At 47.7% G+C, this 23,772-nt stretch overlaps 2 protein-coding genes across 2 annotated transcripts; both read right to left on the reverse strand.

Annotated features, from left to right (window-relative positions):
• Positions 1 to 1,201: 1,201 nt before the first annotated feature.
• LOC142595885 (olfactory receptor 14C36-like) lies at positions 1,202 to 2,161 on the reverse strand. The gene has a single exon (XM_075724735.1). It carries the CDS (start codon positions 2,159 to 2,161, stop codon positions 1,202 to 1,204), a length of 960 nt encoding a protein of 319 aa, XP_075580850.1.
• A 5,827-nt stretch (positions 2,162 to 7,988) lies between these two features.
• LOC142595803 (E3 ubiquitin-protein ligase RBBP6-like) lies at positions 7,989 to 22,125 on the reverse strand. The gene is made up of 16 exons (XM_075724654.1): positions 21,960 to 22,125; positions 19,543 to 19,637; positions 18,931 to 18,944; positions 17,811 to 17,874; positions 16,584 to 16,628; positions 14,111 to 14,199; positions 13,894 to 13,990; positions 12,910 to 13,049; positions 11,824 to 11,996; positions 10,968 to 11,071; positions 10,468 to 10,533; positions 10,342 to 10,422; positions 10,184 to 10,262; positions 10,029 to 10,086; positions 8,229 to 8,751; positions 7,989 to 8,093 (listed from the first exon to the last, which is right to left on the reverse strand). The coding sequence occupies exons 1-16, from the start codon at positions 22,123 to 22,125 to the stop codon at positions 7,989 to 7,991; spliced, it is 1,899 nt and encodes a 632-aa protein (XP_075580769.1).
• Between the last annotated feature and the right edge of the window lie 1,647 nt (positions 22,126 to 23,772).

Genomic DNA, 23,772 nt, shown 5'->3' on the forward strand with positions numbered 1-23,772 from the left:
GGCAGCCCTGGCCCCCCCGTGCTGGGCTGGGGGGCAGTGGGGGGTCAGGGGTGTCCCTGTCATTGTGCAGGGATGGGACCTGTTTGGTTTCCTTTTGTCCATACTTTTTTTTCCAGCAGCTGTCGGGTGAGGCCCACAACAGGACCCGGGGGCACCGGGGCACTGCACAGCACGGCCCTGCTTCCGTGGCACGGCGAGAGCTGGGGCAGGGTTAGGGTTAGGGTTAGGGTTAGGATTAGTGTTAGGTGTTGGGGTCAGGTTAAGGGTTAGCGTTAGGGTTGGAACTGCCAAGTGGGCAACACCTCTGAGTATGGGCAGACCCAACGGCCAGGCCCACAGTGGAGGCACCGTGGGGCTGTGTGAGCCCGCGGGTGAGTTCTGCCGGGAACGTACAGAGCACTCGTGCAACCTTCCCAGCAGATCAGCCTGGAGGGGCACCGGGATGGGGCCACTTGTGTTGCTCATGGCTGTGTGAGTGCTGCTGGTGGTGTGGGGGCTGTAACGGTGCTGTTGCCTGTTGGAGCTGCTCTGTGTAGGGTTGGGTTATTTCCATCTTTGTTTCCTTGCAGACGCCTGGATTTTGCCCCTTCCCTTTGGGTGACTCCAGCTTGGGCGATCTCTCCCTTTGTGGGGCTGCAGTCACTGCCCACCCCAGGCACACACTCTCCCTGGAGAAGCCCCAGTCTCTCCAGGCAGCTCCAGATTCCCCTCCTGGAGGATGTCTTCTTCCCTGTCACATGGGGACAGCCCTGGGTATGTACCTCAGCGACCATTCACCATCTCCACTGTCAGCACATACCAATGGGTGAGTGCACATTTCAACCCTTGGTCTCTAACTGCTACCAGTGTGACAATGAGCTTTCCTCTCCCAATTCCAAGGAGAAAAAGCCCCATTTGGGGTGAAATTCCTGGAGCCTGTTGTTAACATGAGCTCTGGGAGAAGACCCCACCCTTCATTTAGTTCACTAGGGAGATCCCATTTTATTACAGAGATGCTAGGAGAGCGTTAGCTCTATCCCAGAAACACTCACTTTTCTATCAGATCTATGTGAGAGAGAGCAGGTTTATTACTCAGTCAGCATCAGATGAATCCAAACATTTCTGTAGAGACATAATAAACACTAATAACCATACAGATAATGGTAACAAAATGGCTAAAACAAAAACCAACAGAGAGGCCTGCAATGGGACACCCTGAGAATCATTTGTGAACAGTACCGGAAAATATATCAGTGTTGAAAATCATCCATGAAATCACTTTCTTAATGGCCTCCGTGAGCTCCTGGTTCCTCATGCTGTAGATGAGGGGGTTCACTGCTGGAGGCACCACCGAGTACAGAACTGCCAGCACCAGGTCCAGGGGTGGGGAGGAGATGGAGGGGGGCTTCAGGTAGGTAACCATGGCAGTGCTGACAAACAGGGAGACCACGGCCAGGTGAGGGAGGCACGTGGAGAAGGCTTTGTGGCGTCCCTGCTCAGAGGGGATCTGCAGCACGGCCCTGAAGATCTGCACATAGGACACCACAATGAAAACAAAACATCCCAAAAAAAGAAAACAACCAACCACAACAAGTCCAACTTCCCTGAGGTAGTCATATGAGCAGGAGAGCTTGAGGATGTGGGGGATTTCACAGAAGAACTGGTCCAAGGCATTGCCATGGCAGAAGGGTATGGAAAATGTATTGATTGTGTGCAGCACAGCATAGAGTAACCCAGTGCCCCAGGCAGCTGCTGCCATGTGGACACAAGCTCTGCTACCCAGCAGGGTCCCGTAGTGCAGGGGTTCGCAGATGGCAACGTAGTGGTCGTAGGCCATGATGGTGAGAAGACAATACTCTGCTGAGATGAAAAAGACAACCAGAAAGAGTTGGGCAGCATATCCCAAGTAGGAGATGGCCCTGGTACCCCACAGGGAATTGGCCATGGCTTTAGGGACAGCGGTGGAGATGGATCCCAGGTTGAGGAGGGAGAGGTTGAGGAGGAAGAAGTACATGGGGGTGTGGAGGCGGTGGTCGCAGGCTATGGCGGTGATGATGAGGCCGTTGGCCAGGAGGGCAGCCAGGTAGATGCCCAGGAAGAGCCAGAAGTGCAGGAGCTGCAGCTCCCGTGTGTCTGTGAATGCCAGGAGGAGGAACTCAGTGATGGAGCTGCTGTTGGACATCTGCTGCCTCTGGGCATGGGGACTGTCCAAGAGGGAAAAGACGGTGACAGGAGAGAATTCTCTGAGCAGAATCAAAGCCATTTCTGATAGAACCTCCCCCCCAAAACTGCCTCTCTCTGTTCAGGAGGTCCTTTGGCAGGTCCTGTTCACGAGCCCTGGTTGGTGCTGGCTGAGGGTGCCCCAGGGAGCAGGGGCTCTGCTGTGGGCTCTGCAGGACTCAGTCCTGCCCTACAGCAGTAGGTAAAGAGGAACACGGGGTCATGTCTGATTAAAACCACTTGTGATATCAAAGAGATTTTCAGCATTATTGTTCCAGATTCACCCGGGTGCAGAGCGGAGCTGTGGGGATTTTGTTTTGTCTCTTCTGCTCTGGTTGCCCCACCACAGCTGAGGAGTGTTTCTACTGCAGAAACCCCTGGCATTCCTGCTGCCCTGCAAGGGAAACCGTGTGGGTCCTGAGAGGCCAGGGGAGGGTCCCTTAGTGCCGAGTGAGGACAGCCGCTCTGTGCATCAGCCCTGATCTCAGCTCCCTGTGCTGGCAGCTCTTTCAGCGGCACGACTATCGCCCTCGGCTCTTCCCCCAAAAGAACCAGGACACTGCTGGGAGCAGAGGAATCCCGTTTCCAAGGGCAGATGGCCAAGGCCCTCAGCCCATCTCCTGGTACCTGCGGAGGATCTCAGCTCTGCCCTGCCGAGCAGGGACGCAGAGGGCTCATTACAGCTGCCGGCATGCAGCCGCCCAGCAGCATTTCAAGGGCCTTAGCACCCCGCTGGCTTCTCCATGGGGCTCCTGCGCAACAGAGAGAGGCCATGGGAGAGCTGTGCCCTGCGGGAGGGCAGCCTGCAGCCCAGCAGCACCTCCCAAGGAAAGACTCACCTCTCCTCAATTCCTTACGTCCTGAAGAGAGGGTGAGATCCCTGCCAGCCGCACACACTGCAGCACCCAGAGCCCCGAAGGTTCACAGGGGGCGAGTTGGGTGCTTTTCCTCCATGGACACAGGTGCATGACAGCGCTGGTGTCTGAGCTGCACTTGAATCCTCACCCCCACACCCCAGTGAGTGTGACAGTCAGAACTGTAAGGGCAGCAGGGAGAAGAGGAGGAGATGCCAAATGAGGCCTTGCAAGGGAGGCAGGGGAGGGAGGCACAGTCACACACTTGAGTGTTTCTCCTCTTTGGTGGTCAGGCTGCTGCAAGGGCAACTCCTGAGCATGTCCCCATGATAGGAAGGGCAGGGGCTGTGCTGTGTGAGTGAGGAGAGCAGGGGCTTGCTCCCGGGAAAGCGCCTGCACTGCAGGGGATGGCAGGGAGATGCGTGAATGCCTCCTGCCACGGCATTTCTGCCAGCAGGTCTCTCTGCCTCCCTGCCCACCTCTCTGCTGCCTGCAGCTCTTCTTGGCCAGGACCTCTTTCTCTCTCCCCACGTCTCCTCCCTCTTCATGCTCACAGAGCCCGTCCCACGCGCTGTGTGCTCAGCTCTGCCCTGCACACCCCTCCTGGCAGCAGGGCACTGCCCAGGGACATCTCTGGGGGTGTGCAGGGACCAAGGAGCAGCTCAGACAAGTCCTGATGAGAACTGGGCTCTCACTGCCTACTCCAGAGCACAGAAATACATTCCCATCTCCCACTGCCCACACAGCCAACTGAGAAGAGAAAAAGGACAAATTTCTACCCTTTCAGGTAATCCCCTACCTTGACATCCATCTTTAAACTGACCTTCTGCAAATATCCTGCAGGTGATGTAGGAGTCTGAGCAGCCCTGACCCATGCTGAACACTCTGGACAGCAGAAGGACCCAGCCTTGCTGGGGGTCCCTCCTACCACCCTCAGCTTCTCCCTGCAGCACTGTGGAGAGCTGCTTGGGCAGGCTGAGAGCTGACCCTGGCAGGCGGCAGAGTCCCTGCCCCGGCACACAGCACCCTGGGGTGCAGGGACCCTGCTCGCAAGGACAGCCCTGGGCACCCCTGGCTGCACACCTCTCTTCAAAACCCTGGAGCCATCCCTTGCAGAAGGCAGCCGTCATGCCCTGTCCTGATGGTACAGCAGGGAAGCCCTGCTCTGCAGCACCTCCTCCTCCTCTGCACTAGAGAAACCCTGAGAGTCCTCCTGAAAGGTCGTATTTGCTGTGGCATGTACCAGCGTTTGGATATCCCTCCAGGAACACCACCTGTGTTTCCCTACACCCAGAGTCTTACCATGCAGAGGGCAGTGAAGATCTCTCCCGCAGTGAGCTCTCAGCACCCTCCCACCCCACACTGCCTTTAACCCCTGTCTGCCTCCCTCCTCTCCCCTCCCTGCCTGCAGGCACTGCCCTCAGCCCTGCTGCGCTTGGCACAGGAGCTGCTCCTGGGCAGAGCTGTCTCTCTGCAGCGCTGCCCGCTTGCCAGGAGCTGCCTGCGTCCCAGGAGCCCGGCCCAGCTCAGCAGCACAGCACCAGCCCAAGGCAGCCCTTGCTCTGCCCCTCTGGGCTGCCTTGTGTTGTCCCTGGGGCTGCAGGGGAACCTGCTGTGACACAGCCTGAAGCCATCACTGATGCTCCCTCCTGCAGCTGGGGAGAGACTCTTACTTCCAGCAGTGTAATTTCTCTTACAAGAGAAAGATTTAGGTCCAAGAATCACCTTTTCTCAGTGCATCTTTAGGGAGCACTACCCAGGCAGTGACAGGCAGAGATCTCCTTTAGCCCTCCCGAGGGAAGGAATTCACGCCCTGTTGTGAGTGTTTAGTCCTGGGGCTGCAAGGGCTCTCAGCTCCCTCCCATGCCTGCCACAAACCCACAGGAGGGGGGATTCCTCCTGCCTCACTTCAGGTGGGCACAACATGGGTACCTGCGTGGGAGCTCCTTGTCTCAGCTCCCATGGCGATAATGGAGATGGAGGCCAGGAGGGAGCTGTTCAGGCACAAACACCTGGCGACATTTGGGCTTCAGGAGGTGGCCCCAGACACTTGCAGGTGACTGCAGGCTCTAAGGGAGCAGCTCACAGAGTGTGGTGGTTTAACCCTGGGCAGCAACTAAGCACCACACAGATGCTCGCTCACTCCCCATGCCCGGTGGGATGGGGAGAGATTTGGAAGGTTAAAAGTGAGAAGACTCGTGCGTTGAGATAAGAACAATTTAATAATTGAAATAAATTAAGTAAAATAGTCGTAGCGGTATTAATAATAATAACAACATATAACCCTGTGTACCCGTGCTGCAGCCACATGCCATCCACATGACTGAAAGGGTCTCTCCTCTTTGCTCGCCAGCTCGTCCAGCTTCAAGTTCACTCGCGAATTGCACACACACAGCGCTCCAGCAGTACCTGGCCCTGGACACTCGGTGTTTCCAGCTGCTGGGTCCCCATGCCCTGTGCTCCCTTCTGCCACTGCTAGCAGCCAGGCCTCTGCACCCACCCCCGCACCGGGTACACAGAGTGGGGCCACGCACAAAAGGATTTGGAATCGCCCTCCAAAAGAAGGTCGGACGGGCTGTGGGGATTAGGTGCAGGGCTCAGTCAAACCAGCAAACCAAGCAGCAGCTGGATCCTTGATCCCCACTTCTCTCCTTTTTCCATGCTTGTACATCCCCTCAGCTTCCTTGGCTCCTGCCTTTCTGCGCCCGTGTCCCCTCCCAAACAACGCACCTACCCCTGCTTATTTTTCCCCCTTCCTCCCACGTTTGCCACACCTGGGAACAGATGTGGTGTTTCAGGTGCTGTTAGCTAGGTCTTCTTGGACTTCCATGCCATTACTGATGGGGTTTCCTGGGTACTGCTGTCCCTGCCAGATTCCTCTCCCCAAAAAGACCCCAACTCCTCCTTCAATTTGCTGTCCAGCGTGGCCACCTCTCACATCCATCCCCCTTAACCACCTGCAAAATCTGGGGCTGCAACAGCAGAGTATCCACAGGAGACAAGCTGTCTGCTCTAAGGCCACCTTCTGTCTGCTCTGAGCAGATACTGGGCACCACCTTCAGGTCCATTCCAAAATCCAAAGCAGCCTTGAGCCAGTTGGTTTGGGGCCCAGCTCTGGTGCCCATGAAGCCATGCTACGCCTCAAGGGCCCTGAGAGCAGCTCTTCCACTTTCAGGCAGAGCCTGCCCTGCCATCCTAGGGACCAGGCTGCACTCGGCTGGGTGCCTCAGCTCTATCCCCACAAGCCAGGGTGGCAGCAGGAAGCTCCCGCACCTTGCACGCCCTTTGAGGCTGCCATTCTTCAAGCCACTGCTCTCTGCCCTCCAGGGACCCAGCCCTGCTCAGCAAATGCAACGCACGTGCCTGGCTCCCGCTTTTCTCCCGGGACTGCCCTGCACTCCAGCATGTGAGCAGCTGTAGCTGACACCCAGCTGCCCCACCAAGTCTCACTGATACCAATGATATCCTAGCGCTGGGAACGGACCCAGGCTTCCAGTTCAGCTTGGTTGTTTCTCACACTGCCTGCCCTGGGGTACAAGCATTTCAGATATGCTCCTGAGCCCTCCCTGCTCCCAGGAGCAGGGTAAATGTTTCCATCCTCAGGCGATGTATGCAACTTGGATACAACCCAAAGATAATAATGCAGAAGAATTGGGAAAAAAAAAAAACAGAAGAAGAAAAGACAAACCCCAAAACCCAGAACTGACAGTCAATGTATTAACTCCCACTTCCAACAGAAGACTAAACAGAAACGAACACAGAGCAAGTGGGAAAGGGGACAGAAAATAGCAGGAAAAGGCTAATCTCACTGCTGCAGTGCTGCATATAAATTCCAGTGGTTTCCTAAAACCCAATGGCTTGGCTAAACTCAAAGTTCAGCCAGGAAGGATCACAGCTGTGCTTGACTGCACTAAAACAATGGGCATGACTCTGCATTTCTGCAGCCTCTAAGGACAAACACCAACCAGAGATCCCTGCACTTACTGAAATAGTCATACTAAACCAAAAAGGATCCACTTGCTTGCTTTGGCTGCAGGAACAGCAGGACAGCAGCACAAATTTGCAAGTGTAGAATGACAGCGAACATAAGAACAAGACAATGAAGAAATACACAAAGCATAAGATTTTGTGCGTCTTCTTTTCAAAAAAGTCTCACTCATTTTAGTTTTGCTGCTTTACTGTGCAACAAGAATTGGCAAGCTTTCCAGTGATTTATTCCTGCCACACACAGATCCAGGTTCTGCTTTGAAATTCATACAGGGATATGCGTATGAAAAAAAAAAGAAGCCAAACCAAAACCAAGACCAAACCCCCTCTCTGTAGACCAAGGCCTGAGGTAGCTTTAAGAATGCAGCTCATTGTGCCTCCAAGCCCAGAAGCACCTGAGGCTGCAGAGCTTTTACAGGGGGAGGGAGAGAGGACTTGTGAAGAGAGATGCAAGGCTTCCACCCTGCCGACAGCCACCCACAGCCCAACTCAGGGACAGTCAGAGCAAACAAGAAGGGAATGGGTTTGCTTTCTCTTTCATTTACTTGAATTACTTCTAACCAACTCTAAGTCTTCCCTCCCACTCCAGGATTTTTCCTTTGGTTTGATTTTTTTTTTTTTGAGACTTCTCTGTTCCCTTATGGTAAGATGCTACTTAGAAATGTAATACAGACATGCCAGGGAATAGACGAGGCTAAAAGAATCTTAACTTTATTTATGAACATGAGATTTGTGTTTATACACATGCTAGTAAACAAAGAGAAAAATAGCCATGCGATTGTCCATGTTCCAGAATGGCTTCTGCAACGCCCCTGTTCCCCCCCACCCCCTGCCTCCAAAAGGTACTCCCCTTCTATCTTCCCAAAGTGGAAACTACTCTTTACAGGAAAATATCAAAATATTCTCAGCCTTTTAAGATGAAAACATTTCAACACTCTTGGCCTTTGGCTACTCCTTCTTTGCTTTTTTTACAGGAGGTTCCAATTGAGCAGATTTTTCAAGACTGGTGTCCATCTTCTGGGAAGCTTTAGATGCTTTTGTTATATTGTTGTTCTTTGGAGGAAAAGCCACTTCTACTTTCTGCTTTGCCTTTTCAATTTTTGCTTTTGGCTTATCCTTCTCTCTTTTCTCCTTTTCAGACCCCAGTTTGAAAGTGCTATAATCTGCTGGTCTAGGCTCATCTCTTACAGGGGTGGCATCATCTCTGCTTGGGAGCATGAACAGAGAGCCCCTTGTAACAGAACAGCCCTTATAAAACTTTTCATACCATTCTCGATAGTTCCTTTCCCATGCGCTGTATCTTTCCTGCTCAAAAGGATCTCTGACGTCAGCAGATCTGCCATAGTGAACCTTCATATCATAGGGTGGAACTTGTGTGTGTCTGTTAAAAGGCTGCCTTTCTTCCTCCCCTTGAGGTATAGTCTGTTTCATGGGACACTGGCCTCTAAATACTGGTGATCTTGGCCGTGATTTGGATCTTCTGTATGGGGGTGACCTTGACCTTGACTGGTGATAACCATGTGCCCTTGACCTAGACCGAGAGTTACGGCTCTTCCCTTTGCCTCTTCTTCGATTCGGCGGCGACCGCGAGTAGGAGTGAGAATGGGAACGACCAAATCTTCGAGAGTAGGAATGGGAAGAACCAGCTCTTGACTTGGAATAGGTATATGACCTTCTAGAGTAAGATGAAGCATTACGGGGAGACTTGGACCTTAAAAAAGCACCACACAAAAAAAAAATACTGAAGGTAATTCAAAACAGTCACTCTCACCAATTTTTTTTGTCCCAATTTTGTGTTTGGTTTTTTTTTTTTTCCATATGCTTATGGCAAAGCTGCTTTCAGCTGCTGACATGATGCTACTGCAAAGTCAAGAGCTTGATAAGAGTTTCTGCTTACAAGGCAGAACAGCTGCTGCTTTGCTCGTGTGAAAACATCCAGGAAGGGTAACTCTATTTCCACTCACTCCTATCTCATGAACCACCACAGCTGTTGATTGATTTCAGGTGGTGCATACTGGCACGGGAAGCGGCACATTTTTCACTCCTCCACGACTACATGCAGTGCAATCTTTTTTTTGCAGTAAGATGCAAAAAGAGCAAATCTTAACAGCTCCCATGCAGTACCAAACATCAAGAAAACATGATTTAGCCTCAAGAGAGCTCAATTTTAAAATGCCAGCTGAGTCTACTTAACTTCACTCCTTATTTGGCAAGTTGTACAGGATGCAAAATACTTGTACTGCAATCCTACCTACAGGACTATTTCATCAGCACTTCTAGCCGGATGTCCTAGCAACATTTGGCACCTACCTCTAGCTCTAACCAAGGACAGTGACTACATTTCAAGACAAGTCAAATCTAAAAGCTTCTGAACTCAGCCGCTAGCAATGTCACTCAATGCCATTACAAATATGTACCAAAAGGAAGGACTCACTTGGCACTGCAATAATAGATAAAACAGACTCCTCCCTCTCCAACTGAGAGAAAGCATCCTGGCTATTTGAGATGGCTGAATTGAAAGAAATTCAACGTTGTCATAAAATAACAGCGTTGACTTTTCCAACAATTTGCTCCATCAGTATCATCTAAGTTATTTAAAAAAGAATGTTGGAGGCTGTTTACTATTGGGAAATCAATTTCTTCAGCCGTATTCAGGCAGTGATCAAAAGGGTGGCTTTCTATTTGATCCTTTAATTATATTTAAGTTTTATAGGTAATTATGGTTTCCTCAAAAAAGCATTCATTTTTCAGAGTCCTCTTTTCCATCCTCTACTGGAGTTTTGTTTTCAATAACCTTACTGCAAGCCCAGATCCCCTTTGTTAAAGCCCCAACTCAAATTTCAAAATTAATTACCATGTGTATTCTCCCTCCACTGCTATCTATGCATATTCACTTCATTAGAAATCAGCTGTTGTATAAGTTATGTGTTATGGCCTCGTTTAGCAGGTTACAAGTAGGCATCTATTGAATTTCTGTAGAATACTCACAGTTCCCAGCCCGCTCTGCCACCTGCTGAGCGAATTGTTCTGGCTCTCACTGGATGACCTACTGGAGTGGGGAGGCAAAAAAGAAAAAAAAAAATCCCATTCAGCTGGTCTGAAGATAATTGTTTTCAGGAAATCCTGAAGTTCTAGTTACTTACCAGCTGTGGGTATTGGTTGTCCTTGGGGGCCCACAACACTTGCTACTGCTGGCTGCCTTTGAACAGGAACCTGGTAGCCCTTGTGCATAAATGCAAACAGTTGGAAAATAAGCTCTATGAAAAGTAAGAATCAGCACATATGCTGAAATAAAACTTACCTTCTCTTCCAACAGATTGCTGATTGACAGAGGGGAAGGTTTAGACAGTTGAGCAGCACTCACCAGAGCAGCAGGAGGTGTGACAGGCAGGAGTGGTGGTGGTGGTGGTGGTGGCTGCTGCTGCTGTTGCTGCTGAATTTGTGTATGGAGCCTTTTTGTGTAGCCAGTTCCATTTTTGAAGTTGTTCACAGCCTAGAGGCAGAAAAACATTGACAAAAAGGTAATATGAAACTTCAGGAGATACACAAACAAAAGCCTCCACAGAGTAAAATTGCTTTTGTGTTCTTATAAATGCTATCAACCGTAAAATAAATCGCCATACAGATAGATGAACACATCCCATTAGACACTGATATTACTGACTGGTGACTCAGAGTATCTGTATTTAAAGTACTTCAGTGTTAACACCAAATCTGAAAGCGAGGCAATCATCTTAAACAAAAGTGTGACCTGAATGTGCCAGGCTGTAAGCTTCTGTAACAACAGATCATGGATTTCAGAAGTAAATTTGGCCTTGTTCCATTTAGCCTTGCTTAAAGGAGATGTAAATTAGTATTTGCTTCCCTTTCACCTTTTCACAAACAGACTTGTCTTACAAACAGTTTACGTAAAAGGCATCATGGCACCTGGCGTAGGAACTTGTTGGCAATTAAAGAATCAGGCGAAACGTCTGTCTGGTGGCACGTTGGGCAGGTATGCTCCTCAGATTCCAGCAACGCTGTTCTAATGCCTGTGAATAATTAGAACCATCAAAACAGGTTTTAGCCAAAGTGAGGACATTTGTTGGCTTCTAATCAATTCTCAAAACACGTCTATGATTAATGGGTGAATGTGGTCTGGAATTGAGAGCATGAAGCTATAAAAGTTCAATAGTGTCACAAATGTCTCGTATGCAGCACACAACCGTACAGCTTTGATATTTCACTACTGTCACACCTGAAGATGTAGAGTAGGCTGTGTCCTGATGTTCCCACGAGTCTTTTTTCCACTCTCTAGTACAGCGAGAAGTCACCAACCTCCAGGTTAATGAATAAAACACGTCTCAAAAAACCATTAGTAGGTCTGAGTTCTGAAGGTTTTAACCAGCTCTCCCATGGAGAAGAATGTGGATTAAATGCCTAACTCTCCCTTTGTTGCAGAGCACAGTCAGGCACCAGAGCTGGCTGTATAATTTTGTATGAGGGAAAGGGCTGTGGACAAACCAAATGCATTCCATATCCAATACTGTAATCACCTGCACAGTGATGCACTCTTCTCATACTCGTCCTTTCCCATGTAAAGAGGACTTAACTAGATAGGTAAAAAGGGAAAAAAGCTTTCTGCCTTTTTTTTCCCCATTATACGAGAAGCATTCTTTCCTGTTCAGCATCTACTTAAGTGTTAAATAGAGCATGTAAGAAAGTAATTTTGTTATCTCCTATTTCTGCTTTCAGAAGATCAGATGTGATGTTTTGCATGAAGAGACAGGGCAGTAACACTTACATTCGTCACAGTAACTGTTCCCACAGCAGGGAATAACAGCTGCATCTGTCATTAGATCTTTACAGATGAGACACAACAACTCCTCTGGAACAGGATCAGCTGAGGAGGAGGAGGAGGACGGCTCCGCTGGTAGGAAGGGAGGCTTTTCCTTCTTGCCTCTAGCATAAGCTTCCCTGGAGGCGGGGTGGGGAAGGAAAAAGGAAAGAGTTAAAGATGGGTAAAGGGAAACTTTTCCAAGCTTTGCATTTTACCAAAGGAAGAGAATAGATGGAATCCTTCTCACTCCCCATTAGCCTTCTAACATGTAGGCATTTCGTTTGAACTACTTTTCTGTAGCCACAGCACTAAAAGAGGGAGGGGCGGAAGAATTTTCCTTCTGCAGAACTCTCCCATTCATTGGATCAACTCAGAAACCAGCTCAGACTGGAAAAATAATTCCTTGACACCCAGAAATAAGGTGAAATGAATCCCACCTCTCCTTTGCCAGAGGGTAAGTGTAAATTGCAGGCTCAGGGTAAAGTTAGTCTCTGAGTAATTACGTTTGATTCATGGAGGAAGCCTGTGTTACAGCTTCTACAAAAGGAGATCCACAACAGAAAAACACAAGTGCTACCAAGTGCATTTGAAAGCAGCCACTCTTGTCAGCACACAGTAGTCTTTTCTTAGTTTATAGCCACAGGAAAACTTCAGTCTGTTTCACACATGGGATTGGATAAAAGTCAGGGGGGCAGGAAAGCTCAGTCCAACAGCTCTTTGTTACATTTTGCAGGAAGCCTTTGAAGCATAACCCAGAAGCAAAATGAGCGTTCACAGAGACCGACTCCGCTGTAAACACTACTGAAACGTTTTGCAGAAATACAGATTCTTAGCATACCGCAAGTTTCACCAACTTGCAGGGGCTGGAACAGAAGGACCGCCCTATTTTAATGGTAGAAAGTATCACAGATTTTAAGGGTAAACTACAATGACAATGCTTCCTCCCCCGTAATTCCAGATGCTGGCCAACTTGGTTGCATTGCCATGCAAACATTTACCCATGGTTTCTCTTATTACCTTTGTGGTCAGTCCAATTAATTCCCTACTTACGCATTAATAGCTGGTATTGCGTATTTTCCACTTTTCGTCAGCATAGCACCCTTGGCGTTGGGATCTTCCACCTCCACCATGAAACTCCTGGGAATTCCTGTGCTCTTTTTAATTCTGGGAACAGACTGAAATTGTTTGTCCTGTTAAGGAAAGAAATGCAGACATATCTCATCTCAGGACCCACACTTCAAATGACATTTCAAGGACTATTTGAAGCAGCAAAAGCCTTTAGTGCTCTCCTTGTACCCAGCGTAAGGGTTGCTCAACTAAAATACTTCTTTTCCTAAAAGAACAGAGCCAGGACGTTCAAAAGGCTTGAGCAGTGTTTTGAACTCATTTGACATTCTTTGGCTTAACTTCAGGTTCCTGAAGGGGGAAATACCCCTGCGCTCGCCATCCACTCGGAGAAGAGACACAAACCCGCTCCTCCTCCCCAGTGCAATTCAGCGCGAGAGCTCAGTTCGCTGCTCTGAATCACTCGCTGGGGAAACTTGTGTTCACCATCTCTAGATGAAGGCTGAATTCAGACCTCATGCATATGCATTCAGTGACGAACGTTCAATGGCATGAATACTCAACCAGAGGCTTGTGTACCTAAAACACGCACTTAGTCACAAGATGGGGTCAACAGAAACATCTTGGGTTTAGACGGAATCCTGAAAGCTGTCTACAACCAGTCATTAAAAAGAGCTAAAACCAGAAACATTTCCAGTGATATTGAAATATACAAAAATGTGCGTGAAAGTCCACAGAGAAGGGTCTATGGACATATTTAATGTCTATGACCTTGAGAAAAGCCAATTTTACATTTGTAATTGCAGGTTTCCCTGGAAGTCTGAAGGGCTTTGCAACACTGCCAGGTAACCTCTGCGTTTCACCCCAAGACAAACAATTCTTAATAGGAGCGTTTCTGTATTGTTACGTGACTGCCAAGGTAAAAACAATGACAAACTACCAAACACCAGCAGTCCCCCACAATCTTACCCCATGTGTTGGGCAGTTCTTCCTATAGTGGCCAGGTTTTCCACAACGGAAGCAAGTGTAAGATGGTGGAGGTGGACCCAAGGCTTTCTTCAGGTAACTGAAAGATTTTGGGGAAAGAAAGAAAAAGGTATGCAAAGGTGTCTCTCTTGTTCCAACAAGCATCCTTTCAGCTTTTCCATCATCTTCAAAGAACAGATCCGACATCAGCAACACTCACTTGGATGGATCATATTCCTGGCAAGACTGTATCATCATCGCTGTTATTTTATCTTCCTCGGAAGCATCGGCTTCAGCCAGATTGGCAGTCTGTTTAACAGGTCAGGATTTGACACACGCATGAGAAACACAGTGAAGCCCCCACGGCCAAAGACCACAGCACTCACCCAGTCCCGTCAAGAGCAGCACAGTGCCAGCTGAGGCTGCACCAAAACAGCTACTCATATAAAACAGAGTTGTGCTGAAGATGTTCTGGGGACTCCTTACGCCCTTACGTGGGGGTTGGGTGCCTGGTAACCTGCTTGACAAGAGCATTCCTGGGCACCCAAAACCTTGGGCTCTGTCTGCACCTTACATAAAGGCTTGTGGAACCAGCCCCATTTTCTTCCACGTGGACTCAAGCTCCGCGTAGAAACAATTACACTGTCCAGTATTTTTGAACTGATATTAAGCTCCAGACTATGTGAAGGAGAAGATCTCCGCTGTACATTTAATTGAGAAAGATGTATGCCACTATCATGATTTACGTTTTGCAGCATTAAAAGGACACTCAACTTAGGAGTCAGGGAAGTTGGTTTCTGCTTGCTGAAACTGAGCTTCGGACACAGAAGCATGAAAAGGAATCAAGCTTTTTAGAATCCCTCAGCAAGACAAAGGATTCTTTTCAGTAGAAATGTCACCATCATGTGCTGTAGGCAGTCCAAACTGCATGTTCCCCCCTACTAACTTCTTCATAAACCTTACGCACAACTACGTCTTCAAATTCTTGAAGCCAGCTGCTTTTGTTTAACCAGTATTTGGTCAGATTTTTTTATTGCACGCTAGTCCAGACATAAGCAGGGACAAAGGGAGGGACTGTAAATGACTTGGACCTTCAAGCACCTATCTTTCAGATCAACAGCGCATGTTTTTGCTTTTAGATGCATTCATTCACAAAAGCAACCATCTAGTTTCAGTATTTTATTAAATGGTTGTTTCATATAGACAGTTTTTTTCTCAACTGTAACATCATTCACATCAACATCTGTCAAGTCATTCATATAGACAGTTTTTTCTCAACTGTAACATCATCCAGATCAACACCTATGAAGTCACTGCCATTAACATTTACAGACAACTTTACAGATACTTGACTAGTTTGTTTGAACCCAAACGGTTTACAGAACACTTCCAAAACACAAAATAACGCATCCTAGGAATAGACCAAAACTCAAATATGGCATTTAATACATAGGAATAACAAACCGGAAAACTTTTTACAACACATTGCCTCCATGCTAAGCCAGTCTGCACTCAGGAGGTCAGCGCAAGTAACAGTTCTGAGCTGCTTTATGTTATTTTCCTGTATTTTTCTTTAAATGTTCTCAAAAGCTGAAATGTCTACACCACTTGGACAATTTTTCACATTTCAGGGGAAAACTTCACATGAGTTTACAGAATCAAGGACACATTTAGGCACAGCACTAATGGAGTCCAATTTCTTCTGGTGGATACCTTCCAAACTAATTTTTTTTTTTTTTTTTTTTTGGCCAAAGGTACACAGTGTAATTTCTGCAGTGAGTGAGGGAAGAAGTTACGAGTGGGAAGAGATTTCTCTTTCTTGGAAATGAACTCCAGCCTTTATTTTCAGAAGAAAGAAGCAGATCCTCTGCACTAGGCCCGGCCTTCTCTCATCTTTGTCACTCGAAAGACCACTCATTCCATTGGCTAGCACTACGCCTTTGCACAACGTGCAATCACTAGTGCAACCACCAGGCAAAGCTACACATTGTTGAGCACAGAACGCAAGCAGTTCCACAGCAAAACACGGCACTGCAACAGTTTCAGAAGGTCACATCTGCTAATATGCCACACGTACACATTGGCATATTCCTATAAACAGTCAGGTACATTTACACAATTGACGCAGCCTGCACTCAAACAAATTAGATTGTGCTGTCCACTGTAGATGTACTACGATGTATGAAACTCTGCAGCATTCACAGAACGGAACTGTAACTATCGTGACTAGAAACTCAAAAATAGCCACGCAATCGTCCATGTTCCAGAAACGCTTCTCGTTTGGCTGTTGCAACCCGCCCTGAAATGTCCATAACTTACAGACCATATAATTCTTCTCTGAAAGTTGTGTTAGTTTCCAACACAACATGAATGAAACGTATGAAAAACGGTAAACAGCTTCTGCAGTGCTGCTTCTTTGTGTCTTGAAGGTGAGTAATATGGCAACATTACGTTGAGGCTGATAAGGTACTCCCCTTCTATCTTCCCAGACTGGCAACTACTCTTTACAGGACAGTATCAAAATACGCACATATTTTACAGTTAAAATAAATACTTTTAAATTAGTAAAATCTAAATTAAAGTTCTGTTCACATTACAAGAGTTATCCAGCTATAGATCACCGTATAAGATTTAAAAATACAAAGCAAACACTTTTGGTTTTAAGCATTTGACAAGAATATATCTAGATATACCTTAATGAGCTGGGCCAGAGAAATAGATCCAGAAGAGTCATTGATCTGTGCACAAAACATTAAACACATATTCAAGTTCTACAATCAAAACACAGCAATAGTTCACCTCTACTGCAGTCTGAAAGGCTGCACCATATCCTCTGAGTGTCACTGAAAGAGGCATTTCCAACCCAGTGTAATCGGCATTTGTTCAAAAAAGCGTCCAAACCTGTGACAGCTCCAGAGTGCCTCTGTGGTTAATGAGAAGAAACCAAACTCACCAAACCCGCCTGAGATCAACTTACTGCTCCAGACTATCTCAGAGAGGGACCCTTGTCAAATGCTCACAACTGCTTAAGAGTCACAGGGGTAAGGAAGCTGCCAATTTGCAGCTAAAAAGGGATTTCTGAGAATAAATTGCAGCCACACTCCTCCCTCCCAGCTCCCTACGGAACAACTTTCAGGAATGAAGTCCTCAGGCCACTGGTTCGTAATGGACTGCTGTGTTTGTTGAGAACTAAGACTGGAGGGCACTTTTTCCACAAGGAAAAAGGGGAACTCTTCGCTTGCTCCTTTTCCAGTATACTCAATTCTATTACGCCACAAGCAGCAGTGAAGCTCACACCAGTAAAACCTTAGCAGAAAGACACTCGAATCACTGCTTATTATGCCTGAAGTTGTTCAAAAGCATAGAGTAACCTTTCACAATGTAAACTGAACGGCTCTCCTCAAGGGGTCACTAACTGGATCAGAAGAGAGATTAAAAGCCTTCCGTGGAAAACGCTCTTGTCCTTTAGTGCCTAACGCAGTGGAAGAATTCAAGGCAGCAGTTTTTAGCAGACTCTGGGAAAAAAGATCTCTACATGCAGAAAAAGATTCCTCACTCCAGTTCATCATTCCTTCTCCATATGTTTAGCATCATATGGTGGTACACTAAAGACAGGCTTAACCTCTGCGAAATTGAAGCAGCATCCAACCCTGAAGTCACCCAGCTCCAAAAGCATACTGCAGGCAGAGGTTAGGACAAATGACAGGGATTTCACCCACAAATGCACCAGGCTCTAGCCTTGTGCCAAAATTTAAAAAAATACTTAATTTTGTTTGAGAAGGAACCATCACTACAGGAAACTTATTTTCAGTGTACTTTGTAAAGTATTCAGTGACTTACTGGAAAATTAATACAAAGCTACATTGTTTAGAATTAAGTGCAGTGTGTAGAATAAAGTGTGAGATTGTGTTTTTACGTACTGGTTTTGATGGTCCACTCACTGGCTCCGTTCGACTTCTGGAAGAGAAATGGAGGTGATCAGAACTTAAAATAGAGCCCGTACCTCCTGAAGATGAGGAAGTACAAGGAAATGCTTGAGATCACCACACAGGGGTTTCTTCGCACATTCTCCTTCAAGAACAAACTGCAAGGCGAGTAATGCATTTTCAAGGCCTCTCCACCATTACAGCATGCATTCATCATTCCCAAACATTAACCACTCTACCAGCAGTTTCTGCAATGTTTCCAGCTGGAGGAATCAAAAGCTAATCTGCACGGCTAATTTTCAACGTTACAACAGCAGTGCCATTCTTTCCTTGTCCCCACACACAGGGATTTAGTTGAGCTTTGATGCCAGCAGCATCTGTCCTCTCACTTTAGGGCAGCATTACAATACCAGGAGAGGGTGCCACCCAACCAGAAACGGAGGATGCATTCACAAGGCAGCACTGAGCATCCATCCTTCAATTAACCCCCAAAACAAGGCCACGTTTATAAGCACAACGCTGTGGCGTCCAGAATTACTCAGTAGTGCCTGAAAGCACTGCAACAACTGCTGCAGTAATGTGCCCAAAGTTTACATGCAGAGCCACACAAATTCAGGGTTTTTTTGCTTGCAAGTGCTTCACGGGCACCAGGATGCTGCTGTACTGTCTGTTCGAGACACACTGTAACTCATCAGTATACTTTATTTATGGGGAACCCACATCAGAAGGACATGGCAAAACCACAAGCTAATAACACCTACTAACTGTGGTGGAGAGGTCTATCTTTAAGAAGGCTGGAAAACGTGACCATTCAAACAGTGCTAATGCAGCTGATACACAACTGGACTGTGTGAATACAGAAATGACAGCAATGATGCTGTAGGCAGGATGGCATTTGAGTGGCTGTCATTTTAATCAATACACCCAGTTATCTGCCCTCCTTAAATCTTGGGAATACAGAACTAAAACCTGGAGCACAGATGTCAGCTTAGGGTAAAAACAGATGTAGAAAGAGAACTAGCAACAGTTGGCAATGTGCTAAACTGCTTCCTGCGTTTCAGGTTTGGAAAGGATTAACTATTCTTTCACTCTACTCGCACTAAAGGCAATACACTTTGGGACAGTGTTCTTTTTCTCTTGCCTGAAACGGACGCTGTCTTTAGGAAACTGATACAAATCCCTTATGAATGGAACTTCTTGTTTGCATGGTTCGCCAGCTGGCAACCCTTGCTCTTTCCTCTACAGCTAGGATGCAAAACCCCAGACCTGGGGCATAAGAATACCTGCCATATCCCACCCTCCCTCCCCCAAAGGCAAGAAAGACTCAAACCCCAACAATCAGACTCTTCTGACATGGGAACAAATTCCGAGTTGACACTACAATGCCTATCTCTCTTCACTATAAAAGCAATAGAAGCAAGAAGATTTAATAATGACCACTCAGGTAGAGGAAACAGCACCTACAACTTGGGTCTCAGCAAAATCAAGCCCAAGAAGAAGCCCAAGAGAATCATCTTAAAAGTTACCATTGCTCCAGTTCAAACCCCATGTCCCAGTCGACTTTGGGACAGATACATTACAATCTACCCCATGACAACCAAAATTAACAGCACCTTTAACAACAAAGATGCAATCGGAATGCCTCTGTAAACTAATATCCACAAAACCAGCTAACACACTGAAAGCCCTAACAAAGGGTACAATGCTGTATGGATACTTACACAACATAGGTTTTGCTGGTGCCTTTGACTCCTCCAGCAGGGATTCTTCGAACGATCACTGATGAGTTCTTTGGAATCAGCGCATTAGCATCTGTGTATTCTGAAAACAACACAAATACAGAACAAAACAGTATTCAGTTTGTAAGAATGTCTATTACTACGCAATGACATAGCCCTTCAGGCAATCCCTTCACAGGGATGAAAGCAAAGCTTTCTATGTAACACTGCGCTTTTATCGTCTCAACACACTAATGGGACATTCCTAGAAGTCTTCAGGTTTGATAATCACACACAAGCAGCAAAATCTTTTCCATTCATTTAAAACAGTTTGAATGCCAGCAGCACACTGGTCTCCAAGGTCACTCAGGACTGACAGAACACAGAAGACAGCCTGCCATCTGCACTAAGACCAGGTCAGGTCCCAGCTGGGGTTTGTTGTTTGGTTGTTGGTTTGTTGTCTCTTGCCTGAGAAGCAGAATAGCACATGCTCCAAGGGGTTGGAGTCAGAATGTTACAGGGCAGGAAAGAGCACTCAGGAATCCTGAGCTCTGCAGTTCACAGTTCTTCCACAACATTGTGAGAACATCCATTCTAAAAGACAGGTCAAGAAGTTCAGATCAAATTAAGAGGGGGAGGCAAGCTGAAATGCATCGTTCCTGAGTGCAGGCTTTTTGAAGGGAATTCTGCCTTTATAGAACACGCCTCTAGAGGAAGCATGGAAGAGGACACCCCTGCCCCCCCGACATTCAAAATAGGTCTCAACCATCCAGTTTGCCTTCCCAGATCTTCAAAACAGTCCATCATATCATTTTTTTCCAGTCATATTTAAAATCCTCTTTACTTCTAGTGAGTTTAAGCATCTACATCTGATGAATAAAAACTGAAATTCATGGTTATGCATTTCAAGCAAAAATTTGGCATTCGTATACATTACACTGAAATGTATTCTCTAGCTTTGCTCTGAAAACCACGGGGGGATTTTTGCATTTTCACATGGGAAACACCCTTAGGAAAGCTTCAGGAAGCACCTGTGTCACTAATAGACCAAGTTTAAAATTTTAGACTCCTTTTACTCCTTGTCAAAGGGCAACACAACCGACCTAGAGGAGGATCTGCTCACTGGTGAACAAGAGGGATGCTCTTTAAAGCATAACAGATACTCCTTCTTTAACCTCACCTTTAGGGAACACCACGCTTAACAGAACCTAGTGAAGCAGACACTTTTTCTTCACCAGATTCTGATTACGTATGGAAACAAAGCAACACACTTTGTAAAACTGGTATGATGTACATTAGAGTAACACTTTACGGGGGAACATCTTTATGAGCATCACTTTTTCTTCTAAAACTTTGCTTTCTGTTCCTTACCTGCTATAAGAAAAGCCACATGTTCGGCCTATCTCAAAACATTTTTTCTCCTGGGGATAAGAATTGGGCTCCATCACATTTAGGACCATCCATCAGTCTGGTTTTAAGGCTCTGTTTGACACAGACCCAACCATTCCAGTAGTGACGCCAGCCAGTTGGCCACTCAGCCTGCTGGCATGTGTGAAGCTGACAGTACCTTAGCAACCCAAGACAACATTCACAGACCCTTCTGCAGCAAAGCCCTTCAGGCAAAGTAACCATTTTTCAAAAGCTCTTGACAATTTCATTCAACAGTAGTAGAAAAATACAAGACTCCTGAAATGGATCTCTACCTACGCGTGCCATGCAATCCAATGGCATTCCTAGGACCCCTAACAGTGTGCTCTTAAGTCTCTTCACAGACATTCTCCTGAACACAGTTTAAATATCTTGTCGTGGTTTAACCCCAGTCGGCAACTAAGCACCACACAGCCACTTGCTCACCCTCCCCCCACACCCCGTGGGGATGGGGGAGAGAATTGGGGGGGAAAAAAGGTAAAAACCATGGGTTGAGATAACGGCAGTTTAATAGGACAGCAGAGGAAGAGAAATAGTAATACCGCTTCTACTAATGATAAAAGAACATACAAAGCACAAAGTGATGCACAACGCAGTTGCTCACCACCCGATGACCGATGCCCAGCCCGTCCCCGAGCAGCGATCGCTGCCCCCCAGCCAACTCCCCCCACTTTCTATACTGAGCATGACGCCCTATGGTATGGAACAGCCCTCCGGCCAGTTTGGGTCAGCTCTCCCGGCTCTGCCCCCTCACAGCTTCTTCTGCACCCGGCAGAGCATGGGAAGCAGAAAAGTCCTTGACTGCCACAAACACTCCTGAGCAACAACTACAACATCAGTGTGCTATCAACATTATTCTCATGCTAAATCCAAACCACAGCACCACACCAGCTACTAGGGACAAAACCAACTCTGGCCCAGACAAAACCAGGACACATCTGCAGATAAACAGGCAGCTTTAGGTGCCCAAGGCCCCGCGCCCGCCGCCCCCACGCACCTTCGTTGGTCTGGGCGTTGCTGATCTGCAGGTCGCAGTTGGCCGCCTTCAGCTTCTCACGGCCCATGATCTGGCGCTTGAGGTCGCAGAGGGGGATGTGGAGGCCGCTGAAGGTGACCGTATCATAGCTCAGCTTGGAGGAGAACTTGTAGTGGACGCACGACATGCTCCTCCTCGCAGCCCGGCCGGGCGGCCACACGATGGGGAGAGGCCCCCGCGGCCCCGGCTCCTCCTCCGCTCCCTCTCTCGCACGCAGCGCTCCCAGGCCCGACCGCTCGCTACGGCCACTCGGGCACCCGGCCTCAGCGTTCCGCCCAGGGCTTTCCTGGACGACAAGTGCACGGGCTGCCGCCAGCGCCTCACCTCACCCAGCGCATTATGACAAAAGGCGCGCGTCATGGGGGCACGGCGGCCCCGCCCTCTTCCTCCTAACCCCGAGCTCTCCCTAAAGGCAATCGCCATTCCTCCACACATTCCTCCAAACCTTCCCATCTACCACATCCACTGAGCGGGCAAGGGAGATTCTCCAGAAGCCCTTACGTGAAACCCATTCGAATAAGCCATCACGCTGGCCATTTCTTCCTGGAGGGAGTTCATCCGGCCCTGCACGCTGCCAGACAACGTGGATGTTCGCAGAGAGATTCACTTGCTGTTCTGCAGGAAGCCACAATCAAACTAAAGGTAATGGTACTTGGCTGCCACTACGGGCCTAGAGGATCCTGATGCTCTGAGCCATCTCCTCTGGGTCCCAACCTCACTGGTTTACCTGAACAGCCCAATCCGGCACATGCTAACCCTTGCACAGGAAATCATTTGCATCATTCAGACTCCTTTGAAGATCAGACTGCCCTATTTGCACAACTACCAGGGCAATATTGGATAGGTGAAGAAAGGGCATTCCAGGATTTACCCTCCACCTGAGCTGAAAAGTGGATTCTAAGTGCAATAATACCGCCCACACAGGTTAGAACCAGCATCTCTTCTGCCTCTGGAGCTCCCAGCTACTGATAGCTATGGGAAAAAGTGTTACAGCCCTCTGATGGCACGTGGCACTACGTTCCCCCTGTCTGTAACAGCTTTTATCCCACGCTTAGGGGTTGCAAAACTAGAGCGAGCTATTGCAAATGTGTCAAGAGAATTAGAAAAAGCCATTAATGAAACCGCAGAGAGTATTACAGCCCTACAGGAAGAAATCAACTTATCACCACAAATGGTAACACAGAATCGATTAGCCCGAGACCACCTTTTAGCAGCACAGGACAGAGTGCTCAGTGGAATAAGCTCATTTCCCTGCTCTCTCCAACCCACAAACCCTTTAAAACCCCCACTGTCAGCCTGTCGTTTTTCTCACGTTGACAGGAGAAAAGGGCATATGGAAAGCCGCTTCTAAACGGGGAATCCCTTCATCTATCACCGACTCCCAGGCACCCAACCAACCACGTTGTGATGACCCCATCACAGAGAATTAACAGGAGGACAAACAGGAGGAGGAGAAGAAGAAGGAAGACAAACAGGATGAACTGATGGACAGCAGGAGGAGGAGGAAGGGGATGAAGGGGACGAGGAACACAGAAAGAGAATGAGAACAAGGAGGAACAAGACACTGAACAGGAGGAGGAGGACAAACATGAGGAGCGAGAGGAGGAGAAAGAAGAGGTGGAGGAGGAACACGAGGAACAGTCAGAAAAGGAACAGGTGGCACCAGGAGCAGGAGGAAGAATAGGAAGAGAAGAAGGAGGAGCAGGAGGAGGAGCAGAAGATAGGGGAACTAGACACAAAACAGGAGGAGGAGGAGGACAAACATGAGAAAGAA

This window comes from Pelecanus crispus, chromosome 23 (assembly GCF_030463565.1).
Source record: "Pelecanus crispus isolate bPelCri1 chromosome 23, bPelCri1.pri, whole genome shotgun sequence".
NCBI classification, from domain to species: domain Eukaryota; kingdom Metazoa; phylum Chordata; class Aves; order Pelecaniformes; family Pelecanidae; genus Pelecanus; species Pelecanus crispus.

What these genes read in the sequence shown, in the direction of transcription:
- LOC142595885 (XM_075724735.1), bottom strand. Translation starts at nt 2,161, where the DNA reads ATGTCCAACAGCAGCTCCATCACTGAGTTCCTCCTCCTGGCATTCACA.
- LOC142595803 (XM_075724654.1), bottom strand. Translation starts at nt 22,125, where the DNA reads ATGTCGTGCGTCCACTACAAGTTCTCCTCCAAGCTGAGCTATGATACG. An exon ending in CAACGCCCAGACCAACGAAG is followed by an intron (nt 19,638 to 21,959) that starts GTGCGTGGGGGC and finishes TGTTGTTTTCAG; the next exon opens with AATACACAGATGCTAATGCG. An exon ending in CAGGAATATGATCCATCCAA is followed by an intron (nt 13,991 to 14,110) that starts GTGAGTGTTGCT and finishes AAAATCTTTCAG; the next exon opens with TTACCTGAAGAAAGCCTTGG.